At 34.1% G+C, this 13,957-nt stretch overlaps 1 protein-coding gene across 2 annotated transcripts in view; it reads right to left on the reverse strand.

The window, feature by feature from the left end:
* Nucleotides 1-2,160: 2,160 nt before the first annotated feature.
* LOC149804991 (interferon-induced protein 44-like) overlaps nucleotides 2,161-13,957 on the reverse strand; it is a 19,224-nt gene continuing 7,427 nt past the window's right edge. For both annotated transcript variants that reach the window (XM_089946334.1, XM_089946325.1), the window contains 3 exons: nucleotides 7,262-7,405; nucleotides 4,430-4,646; nucleotides 2,161-3,733 (listed from right to left, as the gene is read on the reverse strand). In XM_089946334.1, the coding sequence (XP_089802460.1) occupies nucleotides 3,432-3,733; nucleotides 4,430-4,646; nucleotides 7,262-7,405 (663 nt within the window). In that variant the 3' untranslated portion in view covers nucleotides 2,161-3,431. The remainder of the gene's footprint in view (nucleotides 3,734-4,429; nucleotides 4,647-7,261; nucleotides 7,406-13,957) is intronic.

Consider the following 13,957-nt stretch of genomic DNA (forward strand, 5'->3'; position numbering starts at 1 on the left):
TTGAGATTTTTTCCATTTGCTTTGTATTTATACACAGCAATTGGTACTTCATAGGTAATCAGTTCTCTCTGAAGTCTCATCAATTGGTACATTTAATAAAAAAAACAGAACGATTAGCTGTTATTCAGTTAAGTGTAGCTGTTTATGTTCGCGTCTTCAGTGGTCAGTCAATTGTAGATATAGTACGGTAGCATGACTGAGTGTATCACAGCAAACAGTACCAGGCCAGATGTCAGCATAAGCGGATTATAATGTAACAATGCACTGTAAAGATGGGTTTGTCAATACGATCCAAGGATTTGGTTATGTAACAGATTCCAGTGCATTGTGCATCCAAGTTTGTGGCTTCCTTTCGTGGTCCCTTTGAATGTCTCCACCCCAAAACCATGATTGTATGCGCAAATTAAACAGCCAAAAAGGTTGTCGCCAGATGATATATTTTGTTGCCAATAAGGAAACAAAATCGCAATTTGCGACATTAGCAAAGCACAGGACGATCCCTGCTTTAATTTCTGTCAAAGGTTACCAATCCATGATATCAGACACATTCAGGCATCATGGTAGACATGATATCTGACATGATAAAAATCTATTGGAATTTTTTAGCCAATATTTTTTAACACAATCCACCAAAATCCTTCACTGTTTTCAAAACTGAATCTGTCCTGGGTTTTAACATGGCTGAATTCAAATCAGTTCTAGCTTTTAGTCCATACTCTGCTAAAGTAGCTATCGTACAAAACATGTTTCCTGATAGCTTTAGCTTCAGTATGCAGTATGAGTGAGCTACATGCCCTTTCCTTCGACTCGTACTATCTTCAGTTGAGATTGGAAGTTTTACTGGTCCTCTTGAAACAACCAGGCTTTGTAGCCAAAAATAGGTTACTGTCTGTTGGTAATCAAGGATTAGTCATTTGCTTGCTCTCTTTCATAGGCAGGTCAAGAGCAGCATCCATGCAAGATTTTGTTCATGCACTCAAGCACTTCTTGAAACACAAGGACAAATCAGGGCATATGCAAGTGCCTGTTTCTTCTGGTGAAAGTGGGGAAAGAGGATATCATGCCTCAAGCCCTTGCTTCCTGGCTGAATGTGTTGTATGGTCAGGATACTTAGAGGTCTCACAAGATCATAGTCACTTAAAGAAGATTACTACTCATAAGATTACTGTGATCTCTGTGAGCCTTGCATTTGAACATAATGTTTTGATCTGAGATACAGTACAAGCTGTTGGCTGGCATGCAACTCACCATTATGGAGTTTTTATTTCAGATTTAGCTTTGCAGAGGCAAACCTTGAATCAGGTAGGTCTGGCGGTGGAAGCCCTGATAACCACCAATTAGAACAACATAGCCTATTAGCTTTGCTGGATTCACTAGTGAAATTTTGTAGGTAAAAAAATGTAAATAATTATCTTCTTAACCATATATAGGGATCACAAGTCAAATGACCCTAGGCTGTGTTGCTTATGTAATTAGGAGAACAGGTTATCATTCGCATGGGGAATCAAGCCATCATCCCCAAGAAGAATACCTAAGGTAGAGGTTGAATGCTCACCATTCTCTCTTTCTATTACCTTTTCTCCTAATGTATTGTGATTGGGGAACATGTTTGAAGGAGAAATAAAATTTTAAGTAAATTGTGTTTCTCCAAAAATAACCCTCCCAGCCACCCCACTATGCAAGTATCCTCAATATTTTGTAGTTCAGCTCAAAAATTAGCGACATATGGAGGTGTTAAGGGGAGGTAATGTGCAAGAGTTATTGCTCTTTGTCTATAAAAGATAGACAGGAAAAGCAATTTTCGTCTTTTTGTAGGGCTGGATTCACAATTTAGCAGCCTAATATTCCTAATTTATTGTATTTGGGGAACGTATTTGAATGAGAAACTTGCTTAAAAATTTGCTTTAATGAAGAAATAAATGCAATGTTATAGAAAGAAGCATTATGACAAATATTTATATAAAACTTGTGAGTAGAATAAATCTCTCAATGTTTAAAACACCTTAATGGAAAATAGGCAATGGACCACTCAAAATAAATCAGAAAAATGAGCCAATGGCTCATAAAAACATGGGAAATAAATAAAAGATATTGTGTTTTCTTAACAAATATTTTACACGTTTGGTGTTTCTCAAATGGTTCCAAAAATAGAAAACAAGATTTGATCAGAGACATTTATTAATGCCTTAGATAGTAATATTTCTTATCAAAGCCTGAAAAACATAGACGTCATGTTTTTTCATTGCTGTTTAATGAATTAAACAATATTGGAAATTCATTAAACTAAAGATAAAATTAAATTTCAGTCACTAATTTAACAATCTGCTAACCCTATCAATAATTACACATACAAGGAAATTTGTGAATGTAGCAAAAGTTTTGAACTACTATCATTTTAAATATTTACTTTTTGGTAACTTATGTTTTTAAATGAATTTGTGTATAGGAGCCTACAACAAGAAATTGCTTGTATGTTTTAATTTATTCCCACTTTCAATTAAAATTTCTGAATTAATTCCCTTTGGCAATACTCAGTTGACATCCAAACTTTCCTTGGGCAGTAATGAGAGCTCTATGTAATGCTGTTGGCATTAAATAGGAAAATACTCTACACATTCCTGTTGATGCTATTTAATCGAACTTTTTGATTAGGTTAGTTATTGTCGCATATTTTTGTATTTTTACTGACCGTAAGTCTTATCTCAATTATTTTAAAATATGAATAATTTTATTATTTAACAGTTGCCCTTTTAAATTATTGTTGGTACTCTGTAAAATATCCCAAAGTGTTTTGAGAGTAGACAGATTTGGAGATCTTCTAACCATCACCAGTAGAAACTAATATAGATAAAATGCCTTTTGAAAATCTGTTGAGTAAAAAATTTCATGTGAGACCCTTTGCTAACCTGAACTTTGATCTTAGTCATGAATAGAGACTGAAAATGACTTACATGTATATTCAGTCATCCACCAGGTTAGATAAGTACACCATTCGGCTTTCATACACCTAGCCTTTGAAGTTCATTTTTCACATGCATATGAATAATACAGTCCCAATAAAGAAAAACGCATACAATCTATGGGCATTGAATACAGCTAATAGCAGTTGGAAATCATTTGTATCATTATGTGAAAAAAATCGGGTATAAAACAAGTAGGAAGCATTGTTTCTTTACAAAATCCAAAATTAAATTTGCTACTTTTCAGGCTTGTGCCTCAAATCCAAACTGGACAGAAATATAACTATGAGCCCTGAAACAAAAGAATAATGTATGTTGTAGATGATCATTTTTAGTAATATGTGAATTGTGGAAGTTATTTCTGATACTAGTACCTCAAATGACATTTTATTTTGTCAGCAAGCATGTGGAATACAATTCATTTGCATTTATTACACCTTCAGCTGTCATTCGATTCACCTTGTTGGTAATTCAAACTCCAGAAGGTTCAGTCTTAATCTCCTTCTTGTCAATCATATCCAGTATATATTCTCTACTTGCAAAAAGCATTTGTTTCAATGCCATTAGTGCAAGAATAGATATCTCTCTTGCAGCTTCAACCTCATTTTCCATATTAACTATGGGATAGATGCTTTTCTTATTGAAACTGAATTTATTTTCTACACTCTGCACTGCTCTCTTGATAGCTGGACTGTAAGAAAGGTCTTTTAAATCACTGTCTACTTCACTACAGCACTGGTCAGCCTTTGTCAGCAGAACAACTTCTGGAATGCCTATAATAAAAAGATGATAATTAGAGGCATGATATGCTGGTTTGGTTCACATTGTCGCTGTTGACTTTAAAAACAAAAGGTAATTTTAGAGCTTTTAAAACAGAAATTGTAATGTCACTGTTATGATTATCTTTAAATCTCTAGAAACTCACGCCTCGGATGCAGGAAGTCATGGGTTCGATCCCCAGCTGAGTCATACCAAAGACTTACAAAAATGGTACTAACAGCTGCCTCACTTGGTGCTCAGCATTAAGAGGTTAGTGATAGGACTGGTCGGACTGGTGTCAGGATAATGTGACTGGGTGGGACATCATGTTACATGTCTGCGGCATGATGTCCCAGTGCTAGACATCACTATAAACTGCTACACTGCAGACATCATAGTGATATGACTGAATTTTTTTTAAAGCTACATTAAAAATTTAAATCACACACACACTCTAGAAACTCCAACAGAAACATTTATTTTAAACTCTTCACAGGAAAGTGGGTCCATATCTAGCATCAGGTATGAAAAACAAATGATAAAGTCTTTAAATGATCTCATCTCTCCTATTATTCTAGTATTCCTTTGTTCGTTAACTTTTCATGATCAATATGTCCTTCACACATCTCATCGAACCTTCTCCAGGGATAAAGCCTTTTGAATTGAAACAAACTGACACAGAACATTTCTTTTAATAAAATAATATCTACCTCTCTGTTCCACAATTTTTCGGCACTCCTTGAAGTTTCTTTCAGTAGAGTTAGGGAGAGTCTCAATAGTGGAACTATCAATTACATAAACTATGCAGTGTGCCCTCTCATTGTGGTCGAGGGTTGGAGTTTGTTGAATCCATCCCTTCATCCATCCAAAGACAGCTAAAAGCATGTCACTAACATATTTGACTTGTGAAGCAGATGATGGCTCGCTCTGTATAAAGTAAAAAACATACTAATATGATTTATAAATTTATTGATGAAATGTTTCTCATATTTGCCATTAATATAACTTTTGCATAAAATGTTTCCCATCATGTTTTGAGACACCATAACACATTTTCACATGTACATTATTCTGACAGCAAGAACAGCTACTATTTTGTGACCTAAATCAATAAACAGGAAGTGCAGGCAGGCTATTCTAATTCTTTATGTCGACAATAATTGATCCTCTACCATTTGTTTTCCTTCAAATTAGTTACACTGCAGCCCCATTGTCAATAAAGTCAGTGACCAGTGTCATCTTATTTTAAATTCTAAACTTAGAACAAGGAACAAAGTTATTATATATGTAACAGCAAGAATTCTTTTTCCAAGCTGATATCCATCGTGTAGTACAAAATAATTCATACTGTCACAAATAGTGAACTGCTGGTGTCACTGTGACTTTTGGGGTGGGGTGGGGGTACTACACAATTAAAAAGATCTCATAAATAGACTCACATAAAAATTGGATCCATATGCAAACTGCATAAACCCAGAACTGCCATGATATAATATGCTGATTGTTCTGGGTCCATTCAGTTTGTTAAAATTAATCAGTTGAACAAAGCAACATGGAGCCTGATCTCCAGGTGTATCAACTGACAACAGATGTTTGCAATTCCACCCACCTTACACTCTTTCAGGATCAAGAATATCAGCAGATCAGTGTGTTGTTTGTTTAACAATCAAAGTTAAAACAAATTAAAAAATAATATCTTTGGTGCATTTTGCAAACCTAAATTAGTTTAAGTTGTGCACTTGTTCAACTATGCATCTAATTAAAAATAATTACTGCTAAACCAATGTATGTACTTTATATATTCTGATCACTTTACTTGGTATGGAAAGGGATAGGGACCTTCAATATTCTCTTTTTTAACCCAGAATGGCATTGAGGTTGGGTGGCATGTAAACAGTGAGTCAGCTGCCAACTTCTCAGTGATGATTTTCTTGTTGGAGGATTTCACAAGACAGACACTTTGTAGTTTAGAAGGTTTGACTATTTCAACAAAATCGCAGTTTGAGATTGGCGATAATACAAAGCATTATGCCCAAATTGAGCAATGCTCTGGTTTAAGACATACCTCATCTTAACTGAACCCCTGTTTAAACAGCCATGTTTTAAATATTATTTTCATGAATATAAGCTATATATATTTGTGTTAAGGTTCTTGAAAGGAGCTCTGATTTTCATTTATTTCTCAAATAATGCTTAGCAAATGGACATATACCATAATTTTAATCAAATATACCGCACCATTTCAAAGGTATGATAGATTAATTTTTTAAAATTTTGCATGTATAGACTGGGCAGTGAGAGTTGCCTTGACAAATATATTTTGGACATCAGTCAAATCATGCCTATCACCAAAATCATAGCTGATTGATTTTGCTATCAAATTTGTTTTGGAATTGTTGGAAACAAAAGGCCAGCATAAAAACGATGTAACTGATTAATAAATGATGAATTCAGATTGTGGATATACACAAGGAAACAGTTTAAAAGGATGTCACTTATATGAAACCTTTTTGGACTTATTGCTGTTCATGAAGACAGGATGACTAGTACTGAATCATAAAACTAAACATTATTTGAAGATTCCACAAAATGCCGGTGGAAAAGTGAGAAACTATCCCTAACAAGAGTGCTAAAATCAGAAAATTGAGAACAGGTCCTCTCTGACGAATTACCGGTAAACTGTTGGACTTTTGTCCCCTTGCCATTCTGTCTACTCTGTATTGGATTTGAATAAATCTAAAGCATCTTATGCATCATATGTGAATTTATCTTACGTAATCAGCCATGACTGAGGGCATTAAAAAAAAGGTCTGAAAGCCAGTCTGACATTCTTATATTAATGTTAATATCTTTTTAGAAAAATACAAGGTGCAAAACATATGCTGTAAGGTACTTTTATGAAGATTTTCTCCATACTAAACAACATAAACAAATAAACTGCATTTCTCTCTTCTGTCATCCCATAAGAGTACAGTATAAGCGATGTGCTTGCATGATGAGTGCACAATTTTGCACAAAACACAAGTACTCCCTCTTGGGGACAAAAAAGCAGAGGTCAAATTGTCAGGCAATCTATTATTTTATGTACATTTAGTGACATTACTGTGCACTATATTATTCTGTGCAATGACTCAAACATGTGGGTAGATACTCTGCTATAAGTAGCAAAAGAAAACACACCAAGATATACATTTTTTGATTGATCCAGGATTGCTTGCACCCTTGGCTATGTAAAAGTATCAATTTTTCAAACAGTGAAATGCAACTTATTTTACATGAGGTCATTCTTAAGCATGAATTTTAAGAGATCTCTCCAAGTGTGTGTGAAAATCTATAGAAAAAAAACCCCAACAAGATGTGCCATAAAGGTGTTTGTTAGATGCAAGCAATTTATATATAGTAAAATTAGATGATTGGTGCCATGGATAGGTGGTCAGTTATCAGGTTGGACTTTTTGTGATTAAATCTTTTGAGAGAAAGAATGCATACAAACTGCTGAATTCATATATAAATTACAACTACATATTATTGTAAAAGCATACACTTTGGTCATCTTGTTTTCTGCCATCAAGCATTTGCTGAATTTCTCCTTTTCGAAGATAGTGCCCATCCTCAATCCCCCTGGTGTCACATAGTCGAAATGCTAGCTCCTTACCCTCACCAGATCTCATCTTGTATTGACGATACTAAAAAAGAAAATAAATGAGAGACATTGAACACAAACATTTTCTAACATTTTGTGGATAAAGATTATGTACATTTGGCAATCTTTGTCCCCAAATAATAATATAAGATTAAACTTGCAATCAATCATTTTCTCTCTTGTCTTCTAGAAAACAAATAAATAAAATACTTTTTTGAGTCACAGATTCAACCACTGTATTGAGAGTAAAAAAATATTTAGCACTAAGCACTGTTCTAAATAATGAAGTTTTTATCCTTCCATTCATTGGTTTGTTTTCTTCTGCTCTTTCTTGAAGTACTTGGCTACAAAGGAATTTGTGGGTTTTTTTTACTCTGACAGTACAGTGAGGAACTTTTGTACTTCTATGTGATTATTTTTCCTCAGGCTTTTGTTTTTTTTTTTAAACATTAAGTTTACATCAGCCACCTGGGGTTACAACTCGTCTGCTAATGTATCCACCCTGATACTTTGTTAGCTAGCTAGCAATTGGGCTGTATGCCTGTGAGGAGTGAATATTAGTTTGTGTAAGTATGATCACATGTGTGTATCCTATATCTTTGCTATACCTTTAGTTGTATTAATGAAAATAGCCTTATTTTCTTGCTGTAAAAAATGAACACAAGTGTGACATGAAATATATATAGAATGCACACTGTACATATATTTTTTATTTATACCATTGCACATGCATATCTTTCCAACAGAGTTAAGACAGACTACTAGAGCTGTGCATTGGCAGAAGAAGTTATTTTTCACATCCCTGTGGAGTTTGTCCACTGCAAAATATTGTTCTGCAGCTACTGCAGTAGAATCCTGATGGAAATTGTTACACTGCTTCCTTATTGCACTGTTCTCATTCATATTGATCAAATAAATCAAAGAGAAGCTTAGAAATTAAACTTGAAATTTGTTTCAAATAGATAATGTATAGCTCTACAAAACAGTGCACGGTTAGTGTCTTGAACTTTAAAAAAAGTATGACCTTTTGATCATCAGTGATTACACTAAGTTGGAATAAGACGAGAGGAATAACAAAGAAATAGGTCATAATTCAAACATTTTTGCAGCTGTTTCCAATTCATTATTATGCATTACTTATCAGTGCTTGTACAGAGTCTCTGGATGGCTGAGTGATCTAAGGCAACTTTACAGATCACTCACATATCACCTTTGTACATGTGGGTTTGAGTCTTGGCTTGATTAATGTGGGTATACAAAATAATTGCCAGTAGATTCAATAGCTTGATGGTTCTTCCTGGGGTCTTCCCAGGTTCTTCTTCCACAAACTATACTGGCGACCATGTTTAATCTTGTGCTGAAAAATGGCATTAAACCAACAAAAAAAATGCTACTAAATATATAATTGTTCTTTATTTCTCTCTTTGTTGGTCAGCTTGACTGTTAGTTTTACCATCATTGGTCAAGAGAGAGAGAGGGAGGTGATTTTGATTGAAGTGTATGACATATTTAATTAATTTAAAAATGGGGATTATAGATATTTTTTCTCTATTACAGAATTTTATTAAAGCTTAATAAAACAAAATTCATCACTAATCATTGAGAGAAATGAAACAGTATACTGCTGAAATCATGTATTCATACACCAGGGGCAAATTGCAACACTATTGGCACATAAACATGCTGTACACCAAGTTAAATGGTATATATATGTACACAAGCACAATCAGGGAAAGGATGAACTCCGCTTTCTGATGATTTTTTAAAGAACTTATTTTCATGTTTTGATGACATCTCGACCATATAAAAATAAAACATTTAGGAATTAAATTGACATTTTGGTAACAACAATTTTATGAATAAAAGTTTTTATCCAACATGTAATGCATGTTTTTTTGAAAAATGTGTGACCAAGAGCTTGCAAGGGAAAATGCCAGTGTGGCGGGTCAAGTAAATCAGCACCACATAAGCTCTAGTTTATGATTATTGTGTGAATTTGTAACTCAAAATAATAAATAATTCTGAACAGTAATTTGTGCTAACATGGCCTCAAATATAGCACCATGGTCTCAGTGAGAATTAACATTAAGATGGTGTTTTGAAATGGACTGATATGGCCTCTAACAGGTAAAATTCAGCATTAGTCTATAGATTTAACATTATTGAATGATATGGCCTCGAATAGGAATTTAACATTTAAGCCATATTGACCCATATTTCAATGGCATCTAGTGGGAAATGAAATATTAAAAGCACATCTATAATCCAGCATGCCATTTGTAATGACCAACACAGTTGGGCACTTTCCATGACCCCACATTACTACCTAACATGCTGTTTAGCATGGAATCACTTTATGTTTAGAAAGGCCAATATGGAGTCATGAATGCCGAAATTTCCTTTGCCCATTCCATCAGGGAAATATGTCAGAATTCTTTCAAAAGGTCAAATTTAGTGACATTTTGCATTTCCAATTTTATCAAAGCAGTCATTGATTCTTGGCACTATAAATGAATCTGTTTTGGTCACACTATTCACTTTTCTAGTCAGTACAAATCTGGTTTCAGTCAAAGAATGTGTGGTCCAGTCACTCTTAATTGATTCTATGAAATCATTCTCCAACAAATACTGAACTTTTTTACTCAAGTATTATATATTTGAGAGGGTTCATCCTGTATAGATGCTGTTTCACAGATGTGGAATCTACAATTTCAACACCATGGTAGATTTTATTTGTTTCTGTTGACACATCTGGAAACAAGAGCTCATATTCAAGTAATAGCTGTTTTAGTTCATTCTTTTCTTGTTGCTGCAGATGAGAAGGTTCATATTATTTACAGTTTCTGAAGATTTGATTACACCAAAATCACTAAAGTCTGATTGCATTCCATCGCTAAATTCCACACTGTGTGGGACAGGTAAAACTAAATTGACTGCATGATTAACCTAGTTATCTCTACATATTCCTTTTGGCATGGTTTATCTAGTTTCATTTTATAGTCCCTAAACTTTTCACAATAAGCCTTAGGTACCAACCCATAACCCCTCAAGATACATTCCTTAACCAGATCATAATCAACATTTTGCTGGACTAACAGATAAAGTGTCAATGTCACGAGTTTGCTAAAAAGTACACTTTTTAATAAAAGAGTCCAGTGCTCCCTTGCCCATTTAAAATTTTCAGCAATTATTTCAAAATGAGAAAAATATTTATCTACGTCTCTTCCTTAAGAGGGGTACTAACCTAATAATTTTAGTAACATCGAACCTCAATTTGTATGTAAAGTGGGGACATGCATTTCACTTGCCACATCAAAAATTCCTTTACTTTAAATTGAAATTCTTTTATCTCTTTCCATCTGCATTTTCTCTTTCTTCCTTTTCTCTTTCTCTATGCATCTGCATTTCTCCTCTTTCCTCTTGCTGAAACTGCATCTTCCTCTTTATTATTTTTTTATCCAGTTGCATTTGACATTTTTTCAGAAGCTCAAGCTTTGTTAACTCTATTTCATTCTTTTTTAATTTCAATTCCATAACGTTTAAGTTAGAGCCATATAGCGACTCGCTATTCAAATTGAAAGCACTTTTATCCAATACATTCTTTTCTACCAAATATTCGACCAAAATATTTTTTTATTTCTTCCTTTGTTAAAGAAGCTTTCCCCTCAGAAAGGTAGTATTCTCTGGCAAGCTGGAGCAATTCATACATTTTCAAGGCGTCTAACCATTCCTGGGTGGGATCTGAAAAAAAGTTCTCCACTTTAGATGACATGTTTAAAGCCTGATGTTTTCACTAGAGATTTCGAAAATGTGAAATAATACCTGGGACTTAAAGAATTCCAAAACAAGGCGAATTTAAATTTCAGAAAGGAAGTTTTCTGAAATATTTTAGAGAAATTCTTACCCTGAGGCGAGCATCCAATTTTCTGTTATGGCTCTAAATCTTAAACAAAGTAATAGAAAAGAACCAAGGCCAACAAGTTTTGTAAAATTCAGCAAATAATTTATTCCCTTAGGATACAGGATGAAAATATAAAACCAAATAACGGCATTGCAAATTAAATTCCAAATAGTCCTAGAATTTCAAACAAAAGTCATAATCATTTAAGTTCTGAATAAACTTTAATGATATTCCAAAATAAATCCAGTGCTGGAATTGTTGATGTGCTAGTGATGGCCTGTGTCATGGCGATATGCCAACAATATTTTGTTGGATCACAATGACACAATACAAAAATATACATTTATTTGAATTTTTCAATAAATCCAACTCTCAAGAATATTATTTTGGAGCATTTAGCATTTCCAGAGAATAATCTGAATTCAATAATTTCATCTATATCAGAATACTGCATTCTGCATTCTGTTCAGATGTTATTGCATGAGAACTATTTTTCCAGCAAACAAGATTTATATATATATATATATATATATATATATATATATATATATATATATATAAGAAAACCCGGTTCAGGGTCAAAAGTTCGTTGTTCTAGAACAATTGGAAGGTCTGTTACAATAAAGTATGTAACACACATCACGTACACAAGATCCAGCTTTATGAAGAAATTCAAAAGTCCATGACTCTGCTTAAGATAATAATCCTAATAGTTACCCAGAGTTGTTTACAAAACTCACTAATCTTGGCTGACGTTCTGATCAGACATTGACGACTGATGTCGTTCCCAACCTTAAGTAAGGTTTCCACATAACGTACGCTGATTCTGGCTTCATTGATATTCATGCTGTGCTCGTTAATATTAACCGTCAAATATAACACGGTGCTATTTCAATTAAGTCTCAGACGTACGTCCACATCATTCAACAAATACGTTTACTTTTATGTCCAAGTATAAATGAACTAAACTATGTCCTTGTCTGATTTTCTTTGGCGTTCGTTAAACCGAACATTGTGGTCTGCATCATTATCTGAAAAGCTCTATCGCCGAACTTCCCCAACGTGTCAGGCTTCCACGCTAATGAGGCATACACATATTTGTTCTTGGTTTCTTTTCCGTACGTTAAGAGATTTTCCGGGTAAGCTATTAGCTAGTTGTTATTCAAGTACAAATCCACCCATTACCGATTTAAATAAAAAAGTAACCATCCATTCAAAATCTCAAAACTTATCTTAATCGAAGTAACAAAATACCTTCATATTATTTTGTTGGTAAAACGGGTGATCAAGTTCAGCTTACGCAACAGAGAACCAAAGTGCAGTGGCTTATTAAAATTTGTATTCTTATCTGTTTCCAACAATAAGTACTGTACATGTGGACAGGTAGAAATAGCTGAATACCTTATGTTATAGTGTTAAAATGTACAACTCTACAACATACTGTTCTCTTCACATTACCATACTGTCTTACCATGAAGACATTTTTATCCGGCAATCCAACGTACTCTAATAAAAGTAATAAGCAAATATTAATTACATTGAAAACCTGCATAAAATTATCAAAACGTTTATAAAATTAATACACGTCACAACCATGCAAGTGTATTCCATCTATCCTAAATATCTGGTCAAAGACGACTCAAGATGAAGTTGTATCTACTTGGATTTTTTCATCGTCATCATCGTTTGTAGCATGCAAACAGACTGAGTTCTGTATTCGAACATTTGCAAGAATATCTGTACGTCATTATGGTTCGTAATCTAAAGCTTAAGACTCTTAGGACGCTCCTCTCTTTTTTTTTTTTTTTTTTTTTTTGTCGTGCCTATGAGATCTGAAGGGTTTAGACGTATCTTTCTGCTTTGTCCTTGCTATGCCGTGAACCAGGAATCAAAGCCTTCAGCAGGAGAGTGAAGTGAATTTATAGGTCTGTCTCGGCGAATAAGGATTTTTGCCCATCTCTGAATCAACACATTTTTTCTGCTGTCATAAGGGATTGATTTGGATATGGTTGGACGATGACCACGTTTTGGACAAATCCTTTCCTTCCGTTACTGTCGCATTTTTTAAAACACGCTATCCTCGAGTGATATAGGTTTCAAGACAGGTGCTACCGTACAAAAAGCAAATATTGTTATATCTACTGAATCATGTCCTCGTTGTCGAGGTACTCCAGGACACACCCTTCAATTTGCTGGAGAATATTTGTTGAAATTGAAATTTCACGACGACTTTTCCAATAGAGAATATATTTTGTTCAATATCACCATTTGTACCTAAAATTGCATTGAAAAAATAAGGTTTACTGACATCAGGATACTCATCTTATAAAATTCTCATTGAACATGATACTTGTTCCCTCTTTCTTTATAAGTAGTTATGGCAGACTCGTCGCAACGGAGCGCTGTGTTTCCGTAAGCGTAGTACTCGACGTTATCGAAGTACACAAGCATCAAATAAATCCTTTCATTCAAGTCAAAAGATTATCGAAATAATTTTGTAGAATAGTTTGTTGCTGATGTCTTTCGTAGGAATGTGTTCTCATCCATTATAGCAAACAAACTGAGAGACAAATGATGGACTGCATTTTTATGTAGGAAAATTCCAAAATTTAGACGATGACAATTGTTTTAACGATATCCAGCAGTAAAATAATATCCTGCATGGATTCTCATGTCATACATGTTCGATCGGCG

Source organism: Sinohyriopsis cumingii, chromosome 2 (assembly GCF_028554795.1).
Source record: "Sinohyriopsis cumingii isolate HCF-2022 chromosome 2, ASM2855479v2, whole genome shotgun sequence".
Classification (NCBI taxonomy): domain Eukaryota; kingdom Metazoa; phylum Mollusca; class Bivalvia; order Unionida; family Unionidae; genus Sinohyriopsis; species Sinohyriopsis cumingii.